Source organism: Bos indicus, chromosome 9 (genome assembly GCF_029378745.1).
Source record: "Bos indicus isolate NIAB-ARS_2022 breed Sahiwal x Tharparkar chromosome 9, NIAB-ARS_B.indTharparkar_mat_pri_1.0, whole genome shotgun sequence".
NCBI lineage: Eukaryota > Metazoa > Chordata > Mammalia > Artiodactyla > Bovidae > Bos > Bos indicus.
The window spans coordinates 97,626,619-97,651,020 of record NC_091768.1 but is presented as its reverse complement, the minus strand read 5'-3'; the positions used below and the strand labels follow the sequence as shown (position 1 = coordinate 97,651,020).

General features: G+C 43.9%; 1 protein-coding gene across 3 annotated transcripts in view; it reads left to right on the top strand.

Annotated features, from left to right (window-relative positions):
• AGPAT4 (1-acylglycerol-3-phosphate O-acyltransferase 4) overlaps positions 1 to 24,402 on the top strand; it is a 1,411,158-nt gene that overhangs the window by 1,021,093 nt on the left and 365,663 nt on the right. For all 3 annotated transcript variants that reach the window (XM_070795610.1, XM_070795611.1, XM_070795612.1), the window contains one exon: positions 17,764 to 17,913. In XM_070795610.1, the coding sequence (XP_070651711.1) occupies positions 17,764 to 17,913 (150 nt within the window). The remainder of the gene's footprint in view (positions 1 to 17,763; positions 17,914 to 24,402) is intronic.

Below are 24,402 nucleotides of genomic sequence, written 5' to 3'. Positions count from 1 at the left end.
AACAGAGCCTGATGGTTTGAAATCACAACTGCAGGGTTTCAGAAGGAGAAAGGAAAGCTGTTGTGTTTGGGGATGTTGAAAATCCATGAGGTGATACACAAGGGAGCAGTGGTGAAAACTGGAGGGGCAGAAGGGGGAGTAAAGCGGAAGGAAGGGCAAGTCGAGTCCTGGGGCGGAAGCCGAGGTCAGTTGGGGAAGGACGTGAGAGGAACATTGAGGGGCAGAAGGGGGAGTAAAGTGGCCGGAAGGGCAAGTCGTGTCCTGCGGCGGAAGCCGAAGTCAGTTGGGGAAGGACGTGAGAGGAACATTGAGGGGCAGAAGGGGAGTAAAGTGGAAGGAAGGGCAAGTCGCGTCCTGCGGCGGAAGCCGAGGTCAGTTGGGGAAGGACGTGAGAGGAACATTGAGAGAGTAGGTAGGTTGGCGTTACAGGGCAGATCCTGCTGACTCACTGAGTTCCCCCAGCTCGAGGGTGGGAGTTAGGGCAGCTGGGGGACGCGAGAGGGAAAGGGGATGGACGGAGCCGTGTGTGGGGTCAGGGGTCAGACGGGAGAACCAACCAGGGAGCCAGGAATCTCTTCGGTGACTGATATAAGCAGGTCACTGCAGCCAGGGATATTTCTATCCTTAAGACACATGGACAAGATCTAGTGGCCTCAGGGCAGACGGTGGCATGAGGTCTGCTGAGCAGCGGAGAGTTCTAGCAACACCACCAGCCCTGCCTGTCAGGGTGGACAGCCTCACCCAGGAGCTGCTGAAACCGTCAGCCTCTCTCTGGATGCTTGAGGCAACTTACATAGTACAGGACGAAATGAAATTTTTACATCGGCGTTTTACAAGTTCCCTTGGACAGATCATTTTAGTCTCTAACTTGGCTTTTCAGTTTGTAGAAAAAGGAAGAGTAATGTTCAGTCATCTCTTAGAATTTTTGTAAATAAATAAGATGGCGAAGTAAGTTGCAGATATTAAGTGCTACACTAAAATATTTCTGATTTAAGTACTATTTACAGTCCATCAATAGACCGAACTAGCAGCATCGAGGTAGACACTAAAATCAGCATAACAAGGAACTACAGTCAATATCCTATTAAAAAGAAAGCATAATGGAAAAGAAAAAAACTAAAAAATAATCAGTGTAATGTTCACTTAAAAGTTGATAAAACTGAGTTGATAAAACCTGTACAGATACTAGTTAATTACTGAGTTCATTACCGGAAGGTAGAGATGCTCACCAGCTATCTGATTGCTTTGTATGTGGTTCCTTTTCAATTTCATTCAATAAGCACTGGATTTTTGAGATCTGAATTAAAAATAAATCATTAAACACTGTAAATCATTACCTTCTTAAAGTAAAAGTGCAATCAAAACCCCTTGGAATTTAAAACAATGCATGTACTTTAGCTTCTTGGTCGTGTCTCTGATGTGTGTTTACAATTTACATTCGTAAAGCCCCTTTCAGCCCCCGACCCTCACCCACCAAGTCCAAGCTACTTAGCAAAGATATTACACTGTACATAAGTAGAGTGACTCCAAAGTTCTAGGTGGGCCCTAAAGAAAACAGATTGTGAAAAAGTGAAAGTGTTAGTCATTCAGTCGTGTCTGACTCTTTGCGACCCCATGGACGGTAGTCCGCCAGGCTCCTATGTCCATGGGATTCTCCAGGCAAGAATACTGGAGTGGGTGGCCATTTCCTTCTCCAGGGGATCTTCCCAACCCAGGGATTGAACTCGAGTCTCCTGCATTGCAGGCAGATTCTTCACCGTCTCAGCCACCAGGGAAGCCCAAAGGAAACAGATGTGATATCTGTAAGTTCAGAGGGTTTGGAGAGTCTTCAGAAGCACTCCCTTTCAAACATACTTCCATTCTTACCAGCTACCTCCTCTTTGAGTTTAATCACCAGAATCTTAAGGAAATTACCTTCACCTATTCAACAAATATTTTTAATATTTTTGTTTACTATTATTGTGCTTGTTGTTATGCAATCGCTCCGTCATGTCCAACTCTTGCAACCCCATGGATTATTCTGCTAGTGTCGTATAAAATGATAAACAAGGAAGTCACAGGCACAAATCATGATAAAAGCTAAGATGTAACCTACTTTAGAAAAGGAGTCAGGACCTCTGAAATATGAAAGTTGAGAGGACACCCATGAACTGAGCTAGGATCACTGGGCTGGGGAGAAGAGCCTTCGAAGCAAAGGAAAGCACATGTTCAGTGGCCCCAGAGGAGCTGGAGGGCCTGCTTTCTTCAAGCCACTAAATAAAGTCAATGTGACTGGAAAATAATGAGCAAGAGGAACAGTGATGAAAGATAAAAACTATCCAAACCATGTGAGCCATGGTTAAGAGTCTGGATTTTATTCTAAACTCAATGGGGAATCCTTGAAAGTTTAAGCAGGGGATAGAAAGCTCAGTTGTGTCCAACTCTTTGTGACCCCATGGACTATAGCCTGCCAGGCTCCTCTGTCCATGGGATTTTCCAGGCAAGAATACTGGAGTGGGTTGCCATTTCCTTCTCCAGAGGATCTTCCCAACCCAGGGATTGAACCCGGTTCTCCCGCGTTGTAGGCAGACACTTTACTGTCTGAGCCACCAGGGAAGGATATATCCAATGGGGGATGGATATGGATGTCCAGGGGATGGACATATCCAAATCACGGGCTAAGAAAGTCAGTCTTGTTGCAATATAGACACGGTCCAGATGAGGACTGGCAGAAGAAACAGAAAGAAGTGAATACTGAGAGGTAGAATTAACGGTCACAGTGATTGAGTAGCTGTGAGTCAGGGAGATGAAGGAATCCTACAGTAATATTCACTGAGATGGGTTTGATGGCAGTAGGTAAGGATAAGCATGGAATCAGGGTTCAGTTCAGAGCATGTTAATATGTTTGATGTGCCTGAAGCATTGAGAAGGAGATAAGTCGAGATTTGGATGTGTGCACTGGGGCTCAGAGAAGGAGGTCAGGGGTCAGAGACTGGTAAATTTGGAATGGTTAGCATGTAGGTGGCATTTTACATCCATGACAGTTGCCAAAAGGAAGTAAGAGGGGAGGGACCTCGGTTGAACCCTAAGGAGCACCAATGTTTGGAAACTTGGTAAAAGAGTAGCAATCAGCAAGGGAGACCATACAGGAGCCTCAAGTAAAGTAGAAGAAAATACAGAGCTGTGCCATGTTGATGGAGCCAAGAAAGGAAGTGTTCCCCAGAGGCAGATTTATGTTCATGCTAACGAGAAGCTGAGTGAGAGGAAGTCAGTCTGCTGTCCTTTGCACATGGCAACATGGAGAGTCCACCAAAGGGAATCAACTTCTTGTAGAATTTTTGTTATGAAAAGGAAAAAATAACTGCAGAAATAGCAGGAGGGTTCTTTAAAGACTGAAGAGGCTAGAGCTTGTTTTATGCTCATTGAAATGATTCAGCAGAGATGGATTACTTGGTAATTCAAGAGTTAGATGAGCTAGCTGAAGAAAGGAAGTACTTTAGAAGATGTTAAGTGTTTGGATACATGGCACAGAGAGAGGAATTGACCCTTAACGGGGAAAAAGCCACTTTATTTGTTGTAAGAAGACAGAAAGCCACAGGTGAGTGGGGTGGGAAGGGGAAGGCGTGTTTGCTGTTATAGTGGAAGAGGGGGCGGGGAGAAGTTGGTGTTTGATGGCTCCAGGAAAAGAGACACATTTTTCACTTCTGTATCTTCTCCACATAGAGTGTTTGACACATAGAAGATGCTTAGTAAGTATCTGCCCAGTAAATGAATACCTCATTCATAACTTCTGTCTTCTTAGTGAAATACGAAGTAAACTGTCCAAGGAGGAAATGGGCGAGTGGGGTGGGGGATATGAGCAGTTTGGGAAGAAACAAGAGAAACCATGCTACTAGAGAATCATAACACAGTCACAAGGGAGTTAAAAATGCTCATTTGACATTTGTGATGAGTGATTTAAGAGCCCACAAAGAGTGGCCCGGGAGAAACTGTCAGGGCAGCTCATGAGAAGTCTCAGTGATGCTGAAGAATTTAAGCAGTGTCCATACTTCAGTAAGAGTATCAGGAAAGGAAAGATAGGAGATGATGGTTAGAAAGAGACACATTTGGAATTTAGGTTTCAGAGGTGGTGCAAGTTCTCAGAATGGCAAGGCCCAGAAAGGGATTGGAACGGTAGAAGAATTTTCTTTGAAAGGTTCCCAGAAATGAGAAGGTATAAAGGAACTGAAAGAACAGGTTGATGGATGGATGGTTCGATCCCCAGAAAGAGGACAAGAATAAGGGCGGAGGTGAAAATCATGAGCTAGGAGCTAAAGTCTCCCAAGAATGAGGGACTTCTCCACCTATGACCGCCGCAGGCAGCGGCAGTGGGGAGAAGGTGAGGACGTGTAGTCAGGCGGCCTAACTCTCAAAGGAGCAGCGGGGTGCGGTTTTGCAAGCGAGGAGAGTCCAACAGTTTAGGAACCTCGCTGAAGAACCAGGAGACAACCAGCTCCACCTCTGGCTTTCAGCTGTGTACACCTGGAACAAAAAGCAGCCTTCATTTCAGAGGCTTGCAAGGAGATGGACCAGTTTCCGTTAAATCAGGAAGGAGAGAGAAATGTTTGAAAAGGCTGATTATCTGGGGGAGCTTCTTCATTGTGGAGCAGGAATCCCAGGGGCACAGAGAGAGGATGTAGGAGGGAGGGGAGGCTCATAGTGGAGACTACCGAGACCTTTATGGCAATGAGAACAGTGGGGGATGCCTAAGTCTCAGAAGTCAAGTATGATGTGAGGCATGATGGAAGGCATAATGATGATCTTTGGAGGGAAGGGGGTGCACAGCCAGACCTGGCTCTCATTATCTTACCTGGCTGTTGTTATCTCAAGTGCGTCTCTTGGGCACTAAAGCAGCTTACTTAGCCTTCACTCCAAAAAAACTTGCTTGGCATCATAGACTTGTTGACACCAAGGAAAGATGAGTGTAATGCCATCTAACACAATCCAGAAAATCATGTTTTAAATTATGTGGGTCATGGAAGTTGTAATCAGTTCATTAAACGTGCAGTGGAAACCAACCCATTGCATTGCCTCAAACCAAAGGCTTACACAAAACTTCCAGATAATGAAATGTCACTCCTCCCCTCCTCCTGGCCTCAGATTCACCTTGAAACCAACGTAGTTGCCTCCAGACTAGAGAAGGGGAGAGATGTGAAAATCCTGTTTTAGAGAAAAGCAAAGCCCAGGAAGAGACAGGCAGGGCAGAGGGTGCAGTGGTGAGTACCACACCCTCTTGGGGAAGTTCCATTGCCCTCAGCGTGAGGCTCTCATGTTTGGAGACTAACAGCACTGTTCAAAAGCATTTCTCAGGGGCTGTAGTAAAGGGTAAAATAATTTGTGCCCACAGACAGCCTTGCCCTCTGATGAGTGCACCATCAGAAGGTGTGCTTAGCAGATCTGTTTGCAGAACAGAAGCTTCCAGAAGTCTGTGAAGTCACACCCTCAGTGGAAACTCCTGCAATGATCAAAGCCTCACCCTTCGTGTGGGGCACTACATGGCCCACGGCTTGGACAAACAAGCCGATAGTTTTGACCTCCTTTCCAGAAGATTCCATGACTACTAGAAGTTGAGTTACTTTTTGGCATCATGTTATCTGAAACATCTGAAAAAGGAAAAAAAATATTTAAAAAAAAAAAACCTTGTAAATTGCAATCCAGGATGCAGTCTGTTTCTCTAATTATATTTCAGGTGTTCTTTGATCTGTTTTCTCCTTACATTTACTTTCAGCCATCCTAATGATGTTTTTTTTTTCTAAGCAATGAACAAGGTCTAGCCCTTTCTCTAGCCAATTTACTACATCAGTCGATGACAGATGTCCAGGGATGAAAAGAACATTATTAGCAATAAAACTGAGAATACAAACAGCAATGTGACAGGCACCCCCAGAGCGGCTGTCACCAACTCCCCAGGGCTAACTACCTGCAAATGAAGGAAAATAAGATTAAGATTACTGAGAATTGAAGAAGCGTTTGTTTTTTTTTTTTTTAATTCTAATACATATACAAAATAGGGCATTCTCTACATAGCATGTGGAAATGGATTAATCATAAATTCATGTTCCTCTATAAAGTTATTTTAGATTTTTTTTATCCAAAGAGGAAGCATATACCCTGCTTTTTTGTGAGTCTCTAAATGATGAAGGAATAGCGAGCTGAATTTTTTTTTAATAAAAGAGAAAAAAGGAAGGAAAATGGAGGCAGCTTGGTATCAGGAAAGGGAGGCCTTCAAGAGCCAGAGCCCCGAGTTCTGATGAGGGTGTGGGTTTCCTGCCGGGTGAACTTCAGCGAGGGATTGAATGTCTTCATGACCCGGTGGTCTCACCTGTCACTTCCCAGGACAGACAGAGTGTGAACCGAGTAGGCAGTGTCGGTACAGTCCTTGGCATTTGGGTGTGCAAAGAGAGGCATTCTAGCAGAAAAATTTAGGCCTGTGTTAGTTGTTCAGTCATGTCCGACTCTTTGCAACCCCATGGGCTGTAGCTCAACCAGACTCCTCTGTCCATGGGATTTTCCAGGCAAGAACACTGGAGTGGGTTGCCATTTCCTCCCCTAGGGGATCTTCCCGACCCAGGGATCGAACCTGTGTTTCCAGTGTCTCCTACCTTGGCAGGAGGATTTTTCAACACTGAGCCACCTGGGAAGCCCACAGTCCTTGGCACAGGGTGGTAATTCAGAGAATGGTATCTCTAGTGGGGATTTCTCGCCTCCAGGGGGGCTAGGAGACAGGGCCATGGAGGGATTTCCCAGGTTCTTGTGGCCAGGACTTCACAGAGGCCAGAATTCAGCAGGGGAAAAGCTGGACAGTCCCTGTAGAGATTGCTTTTATAGCTGTACCTGAGTGCCCCCAAAAGGCCACTCTGGGAAATTCCACGGCTGAACAAAAACAGCCACCTCTCCTGCTCATATCTGAAAGACTGCGGCGCCTCCTGGACGGCTGACAAGCTCTGACTCATTTTAACAGAACGTTCACCAGTTTCCCCAGATTCTACTTTTACCTAGTATCCCTGTGCTTTTAATTTCTCTCACAAGATTAGCTTCCCTCTTGCTGTCTTTTCTGAAGAAAGCATGGGAACTACACCTCGTAAGGAGCGTCTGTGCCCTCCTCCAGAGGACAGGCCTTCTGAGGGGCTGTCCAGTGGTGGGGAGGGTTTGAACCCCCCACGACGTGACCCTCAGGTGACCACCCGCACGTAGCATGGAGCCAGTGGCCGGCAAGAAACGGGAGCTAACTGGCCCATGTGGGACTTGAAACTGGGGCCCTGGCTTCATTACAGAACATTCTCCTACCCAACCCAGCTCTTCCTGCAGCACACCACCAAAGCTCCTCCTCTATTTGATTGTCCTCTCCCCTGACTCATTATTTAGATTCTTAAAATACGAGTTTGCTGAAACTCCTATGCATTTTATACTTTAATACTTTAAAATGAGTATTTCCTGTTCTTAAGAGAACCCTTGAGCATACACATAAAGACTGAATAATTGACTTCCCAAATATATAAAATATAAACCATATGGATGAGTTGCGATATTACCTAGATAGGTCATCTAACAGGATGTATTGTGACTATAGTCTGATGCAATGTAGGAAGAACTTCTTTTTTTTCCTTAGGTATAGAATAGTATAATGAGTATCTGGTGGCTCAGACAGTAAAGAATCTGCCTTTTGATGCAGGAGACACAGGCTCAATCCCTGGGTCGGGAAGATCCCCTAGAGCAGGAAATGGCAAGCCGCTCCAGTATTCTTGTCTGGAGAAATCCATGGACAGAGGAGCCTGGTGGGCTATAGTCCATGGGGTCACAAAGAGTTGGACACCACTGAAGAGCTAACACTTTCACTTTCACAGGGAATAGTATACTTTGTTAAAATTAAAATTTTCTTAATGTTTGCAAATGTTATTCTGTCAGGTTGAAATTATGTTAGGTATCTGTAGATTATCCACTTTATGAAAGTTTATCTAGAGATTTTCAAACTTGTTTAATAGCCTAAACAGCATAAGTTGACCAATAAGTGTTAATATATATGTGTACACAAGCACACACAAAGACCCTCGCTGTGATTCCAAAGGCAGACAATGCAGAAGGGATTTTTAGAGAATTTGCTACTTTTGAGCTCACCCGAGAATGGACTCCTTCTCTGTGCAGAACTAGTTCATGTTACAAATTAATCCCATTCATCCAAGTTGCTGCTGCTACGGCTAAGTCGCTTCAGTCGTGTCCGACTCTGTGCGACCCCATAGACGGCAGCCTACTAGGCTCCTCTGTCCCTGGGATTCTCCAGGCAAGAACACTGGAGTGGGTTGCCATTTCCTTCTCCAATGCATGAAAGTGAAAGTGAACGCGCTCAGTCGTGTCCGACTCTTCGAGACCCCATGAACTGTAGCCCACCAGGCTCCTCCATCCATGGGATTTTCCAGGCAAGAGTACTGGAGTGGTTAGTTCTATTTATAAATGCTATTCAACAGTGATAAGTAAAAAAGCCCTAGGAAATAACACAAGTTGTATCAAAGGGTCAGTGACTGTCCCTCCACCCCGTGCTGCCCATTCACCAGTTTCCGTGTGTTTTACACTCGGTGAGTACTAACATTCCGCTCTGTTTCGTGCTAATTTGTCACCGCTCTCCAATAAGTATACAGTAGGCTTCTTTCCGTGCACTCTCAACTTTGTGCCAGTAAGTGGTTGAAAGGAATCTGTAAATGTGGGTCATGCCTTGAAAAGAACTGCACAGTGACCTCTGCTAATGACATACCCAGGGCTTCCCAGAGGTGGCGCAGTGGTAAAGAACCTGCCTGCGGAGGCAGGAGACCGGGCTTCAGTCCCTGGGTCCAGAAGAGCCTGGGGGAGGAAATGGACACTGGCTCCAGTGTTCTTGCCTGGAAAATTCCATGGACAAAGGAGCCTGGAGAGGCTACGTAGTATGGGGCTGCAGAGTCAGATTGTTTCCTTAGGACATTAAACTGTCTTGAATGCTAGTACATTCTTGGTCCAGGTCAAATGTTTTTCTTACAAATTTCACAATGTTGAAAAAAAATGCATTCAGTAAATGTAGGTAAATTCAATGTAAATGTAGTAAATTCAAACCCTGTATGTACTTTTTAACCAGAAATTACCAGATATACAAGCTAAAATATTTGTCTTCCTTTAGAAAAGGAATTGTTTCCCCAAATGCTCCTAGAGTGTATTGTAAATAGATTGAATGTAATAAAGTCATTTTTATAAATCCCTTAGTTAATAAATGGAAAGAGGAGCATAATTTATACATTCTGTCAGAATTTGAGACTGTGACAGATGTAGTCAGCAAGACCTGTTAAAGTGTTATTGCACTTTGTCCATAGGTTAACTTCTTCCTAGAAAAAGTATTATCGTAGCAGTAAAATTGCTCAACTAAATTAAATAGACAGCTGATCTGTTATCAAATCAGAAAATAGCTAATTACTTAACCATTTATTTAAAATAGGAAAATAATTCACATAGGTAAAACCATCCTATCCCACTCTTATTAATTCCCATTGTCATTGACTATTTTATTAGAGTTCCTTAATTAAGAATGTAGTTAAATTTCATTCATTTATTCTACAGCTATTAATTGTGCAACACCTATGGTCAAGACATTGTGATGAATTCAGGAGTACAGCTCCGTGAAGGAGACGAGGGAGTGAGGAGGGTCTACAGGAAGGTGTGAGGGGCTGGAGCACGCAGCTCCCATGACTCACAAGACGCAACAACCAAAGACCTCTGCGAGGACACCGCCCCACGCTGAGCAGAGATTCACTCAGAAAAGTAAAGGAAAAGAGAAAGTCCAGTTGGAAGGAGAGTAACAGAGTTAGGAGATGGCAGGAACCGAGCCCTTATATTTTTGAACACTCCCCCAGAACTGAAGAAGAAACTATAGGGCCATTAAGAGCTACTCGGAATCCTTCTTCCTCCTAAAACTTCAGAACAAATTTCATGTAAAGGAGGGCAACAGAAAGAAACAATTAAAATCCCAATAGAAGAGAAAAAAGGTCAAATCCCACAGAGTTTCTGAGGAGGCAGAGAGGAGAACAGAATAGTGTCCTGAGAGACATGAGTGCTTAGCAACCGGTCCTATCCACCAGTCAGGTGTAAACCAAAAGAACTACTCCAAAGGGAATTAATATACTAAGAAATTTGGAGAAGGAAATGACAACCCAGTCTAGTACTCTTGCCTGGAAAATTCCATGGATGGAGGAGCCTGGTAGGCTATAGTCCATGGGGTCGCAAAGAGTCGGGCAGGACTGAGCAACTTCACTGGTTCAGTTCAGTTCAGTTCAGTCGCTCAGTCGTGTCTGACTATTTGCGACCCCATGAATTGCAGCACGCCAGGCCTCCCTGTCCATCACCAACTCCTGGAGTTTACTCAAACTCATGTCCATTGAGTCGATGACACCATCCAGCCATCTCATCCTCTGTCGTCCCCTTCTCCTCCTGCCTTCAATCTTTCCCAGCATCACGGTCTTTCCCAATGAGTCAGTTCTTCACATCAGGTGGCCAAAGTATTGGAGTTTCAGCTTCAGCATCAGTCCTTTCAATGAATATTCAGGACTAATCTCCTTTAGAATGGACTGGTTGGATCTCCTTGCAGTCCAAGGGACTCTCAAGAATCTTCTCCAACACCACAGTTCAAAAGCATCAATTCTTCGGCACTCAGCTTTCTTTATAGTCCAACTCTAACATCCATTCATGACTATTGGAAAAACCGTAGCTTTGACTAGATGGACCTTTGTAGGCAAAGTAATGTCTCTGCTTTTGAATATGTTGTCTAGGTTAGTCATAACTTTTCTTCCAAGGAGCAGGTGTCTTTTAATTTCATGGCTGCAGTCACCATCTGCAGTGATTTTGGAGCCCAGAAAAATAAAGTTAGCCACTGTTTCCACTGTTGCCCATCTATTTCCCATGAAGTGATGGGACCAGATGCCATGATCTTAGTTTTCTGAATGTTGAGTTTTAAGCCAACTTTTTCACTCTCCTCTTTTACTTTCATCAAGAGGCTCTTTAGTTGTTCTTTGCTTTCTGCCATAAAGGTGGTGTCATCTGCATATGTGAGGTATTGATATTTCTCCTGGCAATCTTGAGTCCAGCTTGTGCTTCTTCCAGCCCAGCGTTTCTCATGATGTACTCTGCATAGAAGTTAAATAAGCAGGGTGACAATATACAGCCTTGACGTACTCCTTTTCCTATTTGGAACCAGTCTGTTGTTCCATGTCCAGTTCTAACTGTTGCTTCCTGACCTGCATATAGGTTTCTCAAGAGGCAGGTCAGGTGGTCTGGTATTCCCATCTCTTTCAGAATTTTCTACAGTGTGTTTGTATTAAGAAATTACACAAGTGCAGATAAATAACAGGAGATATTGTCTTAAGAGAAATAGAAAGTGGAAAGAAAGAAAATTCTTTAAAATGAAAATCAAGTAAGATGAACTGTATTTGGGCTTCCCAGGTAGCTCAGTGGTAAAGAATCTGCCTGCCGATGTAGGGTATGCCAGAGATGGGGGTTCAGTCCCTAGGTGGGGAATATCCTCAGGAGGAGGAAATGGCAACCCACTCCAGTGTTCTTGCCTGGACAGTCCCATGGCCAGGGGGAGCCTGGCGAGTCCATAGGGTTGCAGAGAATGAGACACAACTGAGCACTGTATTTACCAACTTCTAAATGAGTTTAGAGAAGTTGACCAACTTAGAAGTTGGATAAAGAAAATCTAATATATGTATGCTAGAAAGCCCATGAGAAAAACATCAAAGCAAGAGAATGGAGCAAATACTAAAAAATTAAATTCAGTACAACTTTCCTGACATAGAATGTGTGTGAAAATTGACCAGAAAATGACCAGCACCAAGACGTGTGCTGTGCTGTGCTGAGTCCTGTCAGTCGAGTCCGACTCCGTGCGACCCCGTGGAGTGTAGCCCGCCAGGCTCCTCTGTCCGTGGACTTCTCCAGGCAAGAATACTGAAGTGGGTTGCCAAGCCTTCCTCCAGGGGATCTTCCCAACCCAGGGACTGAACCCACTTCTGTGACTCCTGCACTGCAGGCGATTTCTTTACTGCTGGGCCACTAGAGAAGTCTCACCAAGACATATTCTAATAAAATTACTAGACTCTAAAGAAAAAGAAATCCTTTGGGCATCTGGGCAAAAAAGATCAATTTACTCATAAAGGAAAAAAAAGATCAGATCATCATCAGGCTTGCCCATAACACTTTACATCAGAACACAGAGTAAGACATTTAAGATACTTGCGGGGGGGAAAAGGTGAACCCGGGACTCAGCCAGCCAAACTCATGCTCAAGAACAAAGGCCCCGAATCATTTGTCACTGAGCAAGAATTCAGTGAATATTTTTCCAGTGACATATTCCCAAGGAATTAGAGAACCAACTTAAAACCACCAGAATTGCTGGTCAGACATCAACATGAGGGCTGGCAGTGAGCTAAGTGTGTAGAGTTACTATAACATGACAATTAGATTACATGACATGTTACTATAACATGACAATTAGAAAGAAGGGGTAGTATGAAATGGCCCTATGTTTCAGCAGTTAGATACACTATTATTGTTAGAAATATTCAGCAGGAGAATGGGTAGAGCACATGGAAATATATTTGAAGTTTTTAGTAATCATATTCGTGGTGATAATATTATTACTGTTTTGAAATCACGGTGCATACAAGGTAAGCTGAAGCTAATGTGCTATTGTGAATATGATAATCCTACCATTCTCTTTTTTTCTTTTTTAAACTTTTTATTTTGTGTTGAGGTATAGCCAATTAATAATTTTGTGATGGTTTCAGGTGAACAGCAAAGGGACTGTCATACATATAACATATATCCATTCTCCCCAAACTCCCCTCGCATCCAGGCGGTCACGTAACATTGAGAAGTTTCCTATGCTACACAGTAGGTTCTTGTTCATGATCCGTTTTAAATACAGCAGTGTGTACATGTCCATCCCGAACTCCCTAACTGTCCCTTCTCCCCAGCAACCATAAGTTCATTCTCTAAGTCTGTGAGTCTCTTTCTGTTCTGTGAGTCCATTTGCATGATTTCCTTTAGATTCCACATATAAGGGATGTCATGCGATATTTCTCCCTCTCTGACTTACTTCACTCAATATGGCAATTCCTAGGTCCATCACGTTTCTGCATATGTATTATTTCATTCTTTTTTGTGGCTGAGTAATATTCCATTGTATATATGTATCACATCTCTATCATTCTCTGTGTTCTTGATAGCCAGTGGTGGGGAGGGGGTGAAAAGGAAGATACAGATGTAAAATTGAAAATGTTAAGTAAAAACTCTATAGTTTGGAAATAGCTACCATTTTAGCAAATTCAAGTCTGCTGCTGCTGCTGCTAAGTCGCTTTAGTCATGTCCGACTCTGTGTGACCCCATGGACGGCAGCCCACCAGGCTCCCCAGTCCCTGGGATTCTCCAGGCAAGAACACTGGAGTGGGTTGCCATTTCCTTCTCCAATGCATGAAAGTGAAAAGTGAAAGTGAAGTTGCTCAGTCGTGTCCGACTCTTCGCGACCCCATGGACTGCAGCTCACCAGGCTCCTCCATCCATGGGATTTTCTAGGCAACAGTACTGGAGTGGGGTGCCATTGCCTTCTCTGAAATTCAAGTCTACAAAATAAAATTATTAGCTGTACTACCCAGGCTGTACATTAGCTCCCCGGGGTGTAACCATTTTGTAAAACTGAAATTTTGTACCCATTTTGCATAGGCCAAGACAGAAATTTTCACAGTCCAGTGGTACAGAGCTGAGCAGAGGGATTCAATAAACACTTACTGGAATCATTCACAGTGATATGAGGGGATGTCATGTGCCAAAGCCAAAGCGGGGCCGGAGGCTTCCTCATACAAGTCTGAGCAACCCCCACCTGGCTTCAAGCCAACTTCGTGTCTGCTCTGCACTTGCCACTGAGTGTCGCTGTGGAGAAGCAGGCACTCTACTGACCGGCCTGCTCAAGATTCAGTCTCAGACCCCAGATGGGCTGTTGTTCAGTCACTAAGTCGTGTCTGACTCTTTGCGACTCCATGGACTGCAGCACACCAGGCTCCCATGTCCTTCACTATTTTCCAGAATTGGCTCAGATTCATGTCCACTGAGTCAGTGATGCTATCTAACCATCTCATCCTCTGTTGCCCACTTTGCTGTCCTTTGGTCTTCAATCTTTCCCAAAGAGTCAGCTCTGTGCATCAGGTTCAGCTTCAGCATCAGTCCTTCCAATGAATATCCAGGGTTAATCTCCTTTAGGATTGACTGGTTTGACCTCCTTGCAGCCCAAGGGACTCTCAAGAGTCTTTTCCAGCACCACAATTCGAAAGCATCAATTCTTCAGTGCTCAGCTTTTCTTTAAGGTTCAACGCTCACATCATGGGCTGTTAGTGCCCAGCAACAATCCTGACTATCCCTTCCTTCCCCTTTCTCATTCACACCTTTCCTTCTCTTCTCAAATTCCCCAAGCCTCCCTTGTCCACACCTGGGCCCCAGCACACAGCCTTCCTCCCCTCCAAGACCACCCCTCTTCTCATCCTTCAGCTCCCATTGCGTGACCTGCTCATGGGCACCACCAAGTGCCCCTCTCCCACTCATGCCCTTCAGCATACTAGCACCCTGCCATTACAGAGGTCTCCCATTTTCAAAAAACTCTTTCCAGTCCCACAGCCCCTCCAGCTGCTCTCCTCCGTCTCTGCTGCCCTTTCGGCCAAACTCCTAGAAAGAAGTGTCCGTGCTCACCTCTTGGAATCTGTCTCCTCCAATTCTCTCTTGACTCCTCCCCCACAAGGCTTTTGGCTCCATGCCTCCAATAAGTCATGGCTCCTGTCAAGATTGCAACAGCATCTCCATTTTTAAGTCCAGCCAGCTTCCAGATAAAGTGGTTTATTTGCAGCCTTTGACATAATTTGTCATGACACATACACCCTCCTTGAAACATTGTGTTCCCTTGGCTTCCAGAACTCGCTCATTCTTCTCATTTTCCACCTGCCTAGTAGACTGCTTCATCTCAGTCTCCTTTAGTGGCTCCATCTCAGCCTCCACAAAGGGCAGAGAGTCTCTTCCGGTCTTGGGGCTGCTGAGATGACACAGAGTCTGACTGTCAAACCAGACGTACAAGAATCATAGATGGAGCCCAGTGTCACGCTTTACTGATAACTTCAAGGATGCTGGCAATGATGAAACACAGACGAAATCAAGGAAGCCCACATCATTTAACACAGCGACTGTGTTTAACAAAGCCCAGGTCCTTTCTCAGCATATTGGCACATACTCTAGGCAAGAGCCAATGTGTCAGGTCTCCAGGAAGCCCACAGAACGATCTCTAACACAAAACCTCTCAGGTATACAAACTGTCTCACCATTCACCACCTGATGAAATGTCTCCATTCACCCCTTAACAACTGCATAGCTTATGACATTTTCAGAGAGCCTTACTTTATGCATTCACATATTCTAGTTTGTTCACTGTAAGCAAACCTAGATCAAGTGTTTCCGCTAAATGCATTCTATAGATGAGAACTCTCTTCTAGCTAATGCCATTGTATATAAGTAATATTAGCATATTTACAAGGGGACTTGACCAATCCATCTTTCTCTTTCTGATGAGGTCAGAAATATGAGAAAATGGATAGTTGCCCTGATGCTAATCCTCTCCTTTTCAGCTCTGGGTGCACCCATGACTTTAAAACTGGTGTCTACAACCTACAATTTTCTCCTAAATTCCAAAGCCATCCGTTCAGTTAGGCACTCAACATTTTGACTTAGCTGTGTCAGAGGTTAACAAACTGAATAGATCACAACAGAAATAACGATTCCTTTTCTCAACTCTCTAAACACACACACACACACACACACACACACACACCCCTTTCTCCCATGTCCCCCCATCTCAGTGAGCCTCCCCCATGCTCCCCCGTCCTCTCTCCTTGGGGGACAAACATTATATCCTGCTTGATTCCTTTTCCTCTCACGTCACATATCCAATCCGCCTCAAAATATCTGCCATTTCTACCTTCAAAGTACATGCAGAGCTCAACCACTGATCCATCGTCACTCCCACGGCTGCCTTCCTGGTTCAGACCACCACCATCTCTCCATGGACCTCACTGAAACCACCTCCGACCTGCATCTCTGCTTCCTGCCTCCACCCTTGTCCCCGAGAGTCTACGCTGAGCACATTGGCCAGATGGCTGTCTTTAAGAGATTAGTCAAATTGTGTCATCCACAGCTCCACAGTCTCCAGTGGTTCCCGTATCTCTCAGAATAAAAGGCAGAATTCTTCTGGCGGCCTTCAGGGATCTATACATCCTGGACCCCCATGAACTCTCTGGCTCGTCTACTATTGTCTGCCCCACCCGCACACACACACCCATTCACTACTTCAGACACACTGGCCCCTCTGCGGGACCTCCAACAATCTGAGCACGCTGCAGCCCCTACACCTTTATCATGCTCTGTATTCAGCCTGGAAACTCGTTTCCCCCGGGTGGCACCTGGCTTGCCTTTCTAATCTCCTTCAGATGTTGGCTTAAACGAACCTTTTTTGTAAGGGATTCCCTGATCACCTCTCTAAAACTGTCATTCACGTCTTCCCCTGAATCTGTCTCTGGTTTTTTATTCTCCTCCCCACTTATCACCATCTGACATGCTATACAGTTTGACCTTTCTGTATTTCCTGTTCTAGACTTTTGGATGAGAGTAAAGATGCCCTTTTGTTCAGGGCGGTAGCCCAGCAGTCACAGAGGTGTCTGGCACATAGTAGGTGCTCAATAAATGTTGCACAAATTAACTCATTGTGGAGCAGATCGATCTGAGTTGAGCTGAGTTTAGAGGAGCATATGATCAAATAATGCAAGGAGAACAGTGACTTAGGGCTGTGATAAGGAAGGCTTTGGACGATGGCCTGTGCTGTTTGAATCTTATTCTGCAGGCTGGAGGAATCGTCAAAGTGAACTGAGCCAAGCAACAGCACAAAGAAATGAAGTCAGGGGTAAAAGAAATCATGCTTTAAGAATAAGAATAATGTGAAAGGAAAATTTTGTTCTTGAACATTAGTCTTTCTTCGTCAGAGTGAATATGCTCACTGATATTGTGTGGGCTGCTAACAATTACCAGAGGTGGAACACTGACGCCTTTTTTCAAAATGGTTTTAAAAACTGATAGATCCCCGAATAGAGGCATGATGACATACCATCTGATGAGATTGAGAGTGATTCCCTATGAGTGTCCATAACTTGAAGTATGGATGCGGTCCCTAAAATTTGTATGAAAAAGTCTATTAAATGCTGCTGGTAACAGTATTAAGTGAGGTAACTGGATAGCATCACTGACTCAGTCAATGGACATGCATTTAGGCAAGCTCCAGGAGATGGTAAGGGACAGGGAGGCCTGGCGAGCCGCTGTCCGTGGGGTCGCAAAGAGCCTGACGCGACTGAGCGACTCAACAACAAAGTCGTATTCCAAAAATCCGAGCTTTGAAAAAACATTGCTGGAGGACAGATTTCTAGAAACACAAAGAATAAATGCCTCATCTATCTCTTTTGTAAGTTGGGACTCGGATTCTCTAGGTTGGACCATACCTTATCCACCCCACCCACCCCTCCCCTGCAGTTTTTATGGAAGTGGATCGACACGAAAACGCCCCCAAACCACCAAATAGTAGCATTTCGGTAAAACGTGAGTGCCTGTAGCTCTTCGCATCTGTGCTGTCTCTTTGAAAAGCTGGTTTTCTTTTTGCAGTACAACCGGTACCAGCAGTACGGGGCGGAAGAGTGCGTGCTGCAGCTAGGGGGCGTGCTCTGCCCCGGCCCGGGCTGCGGGGCGGGGCTGCTTCCAGAACCGGGCCAGCGGAAGGTCTCCTGCGAGCCGGGCCATGGCCTGGGCTGCGGGGTGAGTACCAGCCACACCCCCGGTGTGGACTCTGTGTGTGTGTGTTTGCTTTGCAAAATTGGCTCGGTTGGTGCTTTATTTTCATTTTCCATTTGGACTCAGATAGCTTTGGCCTGATTTTTTAATTTTCATTTTATTTTCATTTTCCATTTGGACTCAGATATCTTTGACCTGATGTAAAAACTAAAACTAACCTGATGTAAAAACAAAACTATTTCAATTAACAGAATCCCGTATATAATGAGGGGAGGTAAGATTTTCTGCTTTGATAGCTATCAGTGTTTAAGACGTGAAATCACTCGGTCAGCCTTTTAAACTTTTCTTCCGGTGCTCAGATAATTCAGAGCAAAAATGATTTCTTCAGAGGTAGCATCGAGTCGACAGGAGTGAAGGAGAAAGAGAATTCCACCTCTTAGCATGATTGTGTTAGCTACGTTGCTGGCCTAAGTATTTCAAGAAATAAAAATGAAGATTAATATGGAAAACTTGAAATGTTATCGGGTGGTAAAAATCACTTTAAATCGAGATGAGCAAAACTTAATGGGGCCTCTTAGGGAAGCAGAAAGAGAAGCATGGAAAATGTTTGTTCTAAGAGGTCAAACCAATATGACCTAGACGGCATCTTGAACGGGTCCACGGATGCGAGCTGACGGTGAAGGAGTGAGGGAAGCATAACTCAAAGGCAAATAGGCTGGCTAAATTATAGGCTGAAATGACAAATGGATAATAATCCTGGTATTAAATTTCATGCCGGCCAGAAAAGGAAGAAGTGTATGTGCTTATAAAATGCTGTTGAATTGTGATGGGAGAGCGTTCCTTTTAAAATTGCAGCTTCGTGAGGAGCTTTGTTGGAAGGAGGAGTGTGGATGGATGGCAGAGGCATATCACCCAGGCCTCATTGGGGCTGCGCCGCCTGAGTTACCTATGCATAAAGTGGCATCTGTCATCCTTGGTAGAGCGCCCCGCCGGTCATGCAGTGGGGCTCACCAAGCTCTGGGCTGAGTGATAAAGCAGAGCAAGTGGACGTTGAAAAATAATGAGATACCATGATGCGTAAGCAGAAAGAAATACTTCTGGGCTAATGGCGATTTCATTAGGATGAAAACTCACATCATGTCTGCCAGCCTTAGAAATTATGGAAATCAAACCCTGCTTCCCAGCCTTAGTCATCATCATTTACTGTATAATCTGCATCGGCTGCATGTGGCCCAAGCAAGCTGCCAAGTTCTGGGATCAGAGTTTCCAGCAAATGTTTTCTTTTAGATTGAGTTGCAATAGCCATTAACTAATGGTCCGGTTCTATCTGTGCTTCTACCTAATAATTGTTCCTATTGTTGCATTGTCTAAAGCTGGGGAGTTCTTTTGGCCCGTCTTCTGCATTCACTGTTCATCTTGAACAGTTTTGAAGGTTTATGTAATTTTAAGATTTGAACGTCTTTCTCTTCCCTTTTTTCCACAATGTGATATTCTAAGTAACACACACATTTGAACTCCAAATTACGGAAAATTACCTTGGAAATGAATTGAATTGCTTTAATATCTTTGGGTTAAGAGAGTTTAGGGGCAAACCTTACCTAAAGGAGAATGACTATGTTCAGGATATTTCTTTGGAACATCTAGGTAATGTGTTTTATCTTTATTTATTCTGTTTTGTTATGGGGAAGGGGCATTCTTGTTGGTTTGTGTATTACTTACCTGTTGCTACATAACAAATAACCCCAAATTTTAGCCTTTTCATTAATAAACATCTTTTATCTCACAGCTTCTGAGGGTCAGGAATCCCTAAGTAGCTTAGCTGTGTGGTTCTAGCTCAGGGTCTCATGAGGTTGGAGTCAAGCTCAGTTGTAGTTAACCCAAGACTTGACTGGGGCTGGCAGACCCACTGCAAAAATGGCTCGACCCATGATTCTTAGCCAGAAATGCCTCAGTTCCTCACTGGCTGCTGGCCACAGTTCTCATTACACACCCCTTTTCTTAGGCTACTTGTCCCCAGAAGGGTAGCTAGCTTACCCAGAGCAAATGATCCAAGGGACAGAGCAAAGACAAAGCCGTGGTGAGTTGCTCTCCGAGGCTGTGCTCCATCACGGCTGCTTTGTTCCTGTGGTTAGCACTGAGTAGAAGTTCCAGCCCACCCACAAAGCGAAGGGAAAACTAAGCTCCATCCTGAAGGAAAGGTGTCAGGGAATTCAGGGATATATTTTGAACCACCACTGTCTACAATCTGAAGAAGTTGAATAAAGAGCAAAGAGAAATGATTTTCTGAAACATCTAACTTGATGCTTTCTTTGTCCTCCCCACCTTTTTGCCCCAATCCCTGTAAGCTTCTTCAGGCTGATATCAGTTCCCATTGCTTTAGCTTTTCAGAAGAGATCAGGTGACATCATCATTGCTCTTTTTTCTTCAAATCTTCAACTTTCACAAAAGCATGTTAACCCAACTTACATGCCTTAGGGATTCTGTAGTGCTTAAAACGGAGATTAGGTTGTATGACTTAGGTCCAAATCTTGGCTTCCTCAACTACCAGTGGTCTTAATCTTTTTGTGCCTCAGTCTCCTCACTTTAAAACAGAGTGTATTACAATGGCCCTCTATAAGGCTCCTCTGTCCATGGAATTCTCCAGGCAAGAGTACTGGAGTGGGTTGCCATTCCCTTCTCCAAAGGATTCTTCCCAACCCAGGGATTGAACCAGTGTCTCCTACGTCTCCTGCATCGAGAGGCGGGTTCTTTACCACCAGCACCACCTGGAAAGCCCTTATAAGGCCGTTATGAATGTTAAAGGAGCTGACGGGTGTAACAGCACATGGCATAAAGTATGTATGTATTTAATATTTAATCAAAAGCTTAATCAGTATTTATCAGAAGCTCACCTAAAAGACCTAATTAAATATTCAAGGAAAATTAACAACAGGGTGTTTGTTTGATCCTCTCTTCCAGATATTCTAGAATATTCCCCTCTGAATCAAGCTAGACGCAGCAGGGAATTAGGTACCCAGGCCTCGCTGTTTTAGCCCTTCAAAGAATTGCTTTGGCTTTTCTTGCACAGTAATTTGGTGTCATTTGTTTATACTGCGGTCATTATACAGATGACTCAACGCTTGTGGCTCCGGACATCCAAGTGGGCTTTTCTGTGAGGCACCATGGTGCCCATTCCAGATTCATTATGCTTGTCCTGGGAAAAGTTGACCCTGCTAATGGTCCCCCTTGAAAGCTGACTGCTGGAAAACCTAGAGCCACATTTGTGGGGTGTCTACAGCAGAGAAATGGGCCACTAATAGGATGGGTTTGGAAGCTTATTTCTTGGCTTGACTTCTTTTTCTTCCCTTTTTCCTGGTATATGCTGTTTGGCTGTGATTTGTGCACCCTTGTAAGCTGCCAGTCTTTTCTGGATGTAAGGGTGGTAATGGAAAGCTGTTGTGTGAAAGAAACCGTGGCTAGTTTATGTTGACTGTTATGTTGTCTGTCTGTTATGAAACAGAGCAGGGCCCAATAAGTAGAAGTTAGAGGAAGCGGAATCAGAGGGGTCTGCTCAGGGTTTGCTGTAGCACCATGGACAGTGGCCACAAAGCGGACTGCCCCCAGCGCAGGGGGTGCCTCACGCTACACGGTGCTCAGGGAAAGGAGGTGACGGCAAGCTGTGCAAGCCTCAGAGTCTCGGGCGTGCTTCGTAGGCTGTAGCTTCGAAGTTTATCGTAAGGTATCCGCGAATCCACCTGTACTTAATTTGTCCTCAACTGTCAACTCTTATTATGTGGGGCTTGATGTTACAAAAAGGATCTCATGCATAAAAAAAGGTTGAAAACCAAATTCCCTGTCATTCACAGAATTGAAGAATTCAGCCTTCCAGGGACATAGTGAGGTGGACCCACATGGACTCACAGTTTTAGAGCTGAGACACACCTCTGTGCTGATCTCCAGACAGGACAGTTCTAATCTTCCCATCAGTCAGCCCACCACCACATGCCTGGATGGTCCCCGCTACCTCCCTGATCACTGTTGTACACAGCTTCCATGTGAAGGCACAAGCTTCAGTATTGTGATTGTCTTTGACTTCTTTAAATGAGTGCTCAGGCTAGTACTTATGACTTCTATATGCAAGCATATAGGACTGCTGCTGCTGCTGCTGCTGCTGCTAAGTCGCTTCAGTCGTGTCCGACTCTGTGCGACCCCATAGATGGCAGCCCACCAGGCTCCCCCATCTCTGGGATTCTCCAGGCAAGAACACTGGAGTGGGTTGCCATTTCCTTCTCCAGTGCACAAAAGTGAAAAGTCAAAGTGAAGCCGCTTAGTCGTTCCCGATTCTTAGCAACCCCATGGACTGCAGCCTCCCAGGCTCCTCTGTCCATGGGATTTTCCAGGCAAGAGTACTGGAGTGGGGTGCCATTGCCTTCTCCGGCATGTAGTACTACTCACTGGAAAGTCAGATTAGCTGATCCTTGGCTCTCCTAAGTCACTGGCTTAACTGTTACCCAGAGAGCAGTGAACATTAGCTAATGAATATAAGGATTTCCACTTAAATGATAATATCAGTCCACCCAGGAAAGGCCTGATAGATGTGTGATGGTTATAGCAAAATTTCTACCATTATTAAAGAATGATTGGAGCTTAAGCACTCCCTCTCAGGGTCCGAGTTGAAGTGTTAGACTTGTTTCATGCTTTCATATTCCTGTCCTCAGCCTTGATCTTGTTCTCAGTAAGAACGTGTATTTAGAGCTCAGCATTCATTGAGTGAATGAATGAATATTAAATGTAGAAGTAATATGAATACACTTTTATTTTCAAATACTAATCATTATGTACCCCAATATTAGAATCGCTTACCTTGCCTCAACAAGAATCTCTTCAAAAAACATAAAATATGCAGTGTTTTACTTATATGTGTAATACATCATTTAGAACACCAAAGTATACTAACTTCAGAGATCCACAAAAAGTCAATTAGGAACCTGAAAATCCTCCAAAAATTGCAGTTTATTTGCCTTATCGAAGGCCTCACCACCAAATGAAGAATTCAGTGCATTCTGATAAAGAAAATGTCTTGGTTTTGGGAGCACTGATATTTTCCTTTTGACAAGCACAGAATATTTTTACATGGATAGACAGAACTCAACAAGGATCAAATAGCCTGACCTCACTCTCTGCCAACGCTTGATCATATTTTCACTACTGCACATAAAAATATTAATTGATTTCCTGAGGAATTCATGTAATGCATTATTCTTTCTCTGGCCTTATTGCTATTCATCAGAACTATCTCACTAACTTTGATGGCACCGATGTAAAATGTTGACATGTTTAATGCTAGAAAACAGCAACAAAATATGGAATACATTATACTCACTGACCTGGGGATACAAAAAGCTATGGCAATCAAACCTCGCAAGTTTTCTATCAGCAAAACATCTTTATTTTATTTGATGGTATTTTGGGATATTATACATCTGAGAGATAATTTCTTAAAATAATACTATGAATTTAATGAAGAGTTTTCTGTTTTGAATTAGAAATACAGGGATAAGATTTAACAATGGGGAAAAAAAACTCTTATGCATTTAAATGTAAACCAGAGATCTTAAAAAAAAAAAATCATTAAGCCAACGATTAGTTAAGGAAATTAAATAGAATTTCTTAAGGCGTCCGAGAGACTCTCCCTCCTTTGATGAGTAGCATGTATGGCTTTGAGGTGGATTGCTCGAGGAAGCGGAGCATCCGTCTCAGGCTCCTCACTTGCACAGATACCCTCCACGCCCTCTTACCCAAGTTTACATTCTTGCACTGTCTTCCTTGATGAGAGTCTCAAAAATTGTAGAACCTTAAGTTACAAAGGCTTCATTAAAACTGAATCTAGACTTCAATGAGAACAGGGTAGACTTGCTGTGTGCCCAGAAATCCTTGCAGAAGCTACTTACAACAATAGCATTCATATATTGATGAAGATTTTAGTTAGAGTCCAAGCCTCCTATTTTAGCCCTTATATAGGAAACGAGTCTATGTAGACAAATGGGGATAACTATTCCTTCATTCAGAGTTCTAATTATTGATTTTAAAAGTAACTAGATGGGGAGCCCTTTTTTCAGTATGTGGGACTCAGAAATAGAAGGTCAAGAGATGGCCAATATTTAATAAAGAAAATGGTTACTTTTTCCATTCTTTAAAGAATTTTATAAAAATACAAAATGTAATTAAATTGCCTCAAGTATTTTGAAAACTGTATAGAAAATCTCCCTTTTTCCGAAGGAAAATAGAGATTAAAACCTAGACTCCATATATGTGTGGTTTATGTCATAATGCTTTCCAGGAGACACCAAAAAGCACAGGTAGGTATTTTTCATTCTGCCTAAATGTGGGTTTGTTGGGGTTAAGCTCCAGGCTATCATCTCACCTTGCTAGCCTCAACTCTATGGCCTCTTCAACATGTAGAGCATGGAATCAAATCTTTTTGACACATTATTTTTGATATACAGGATGTTCTTTATCAGAGAGTATTTTTAA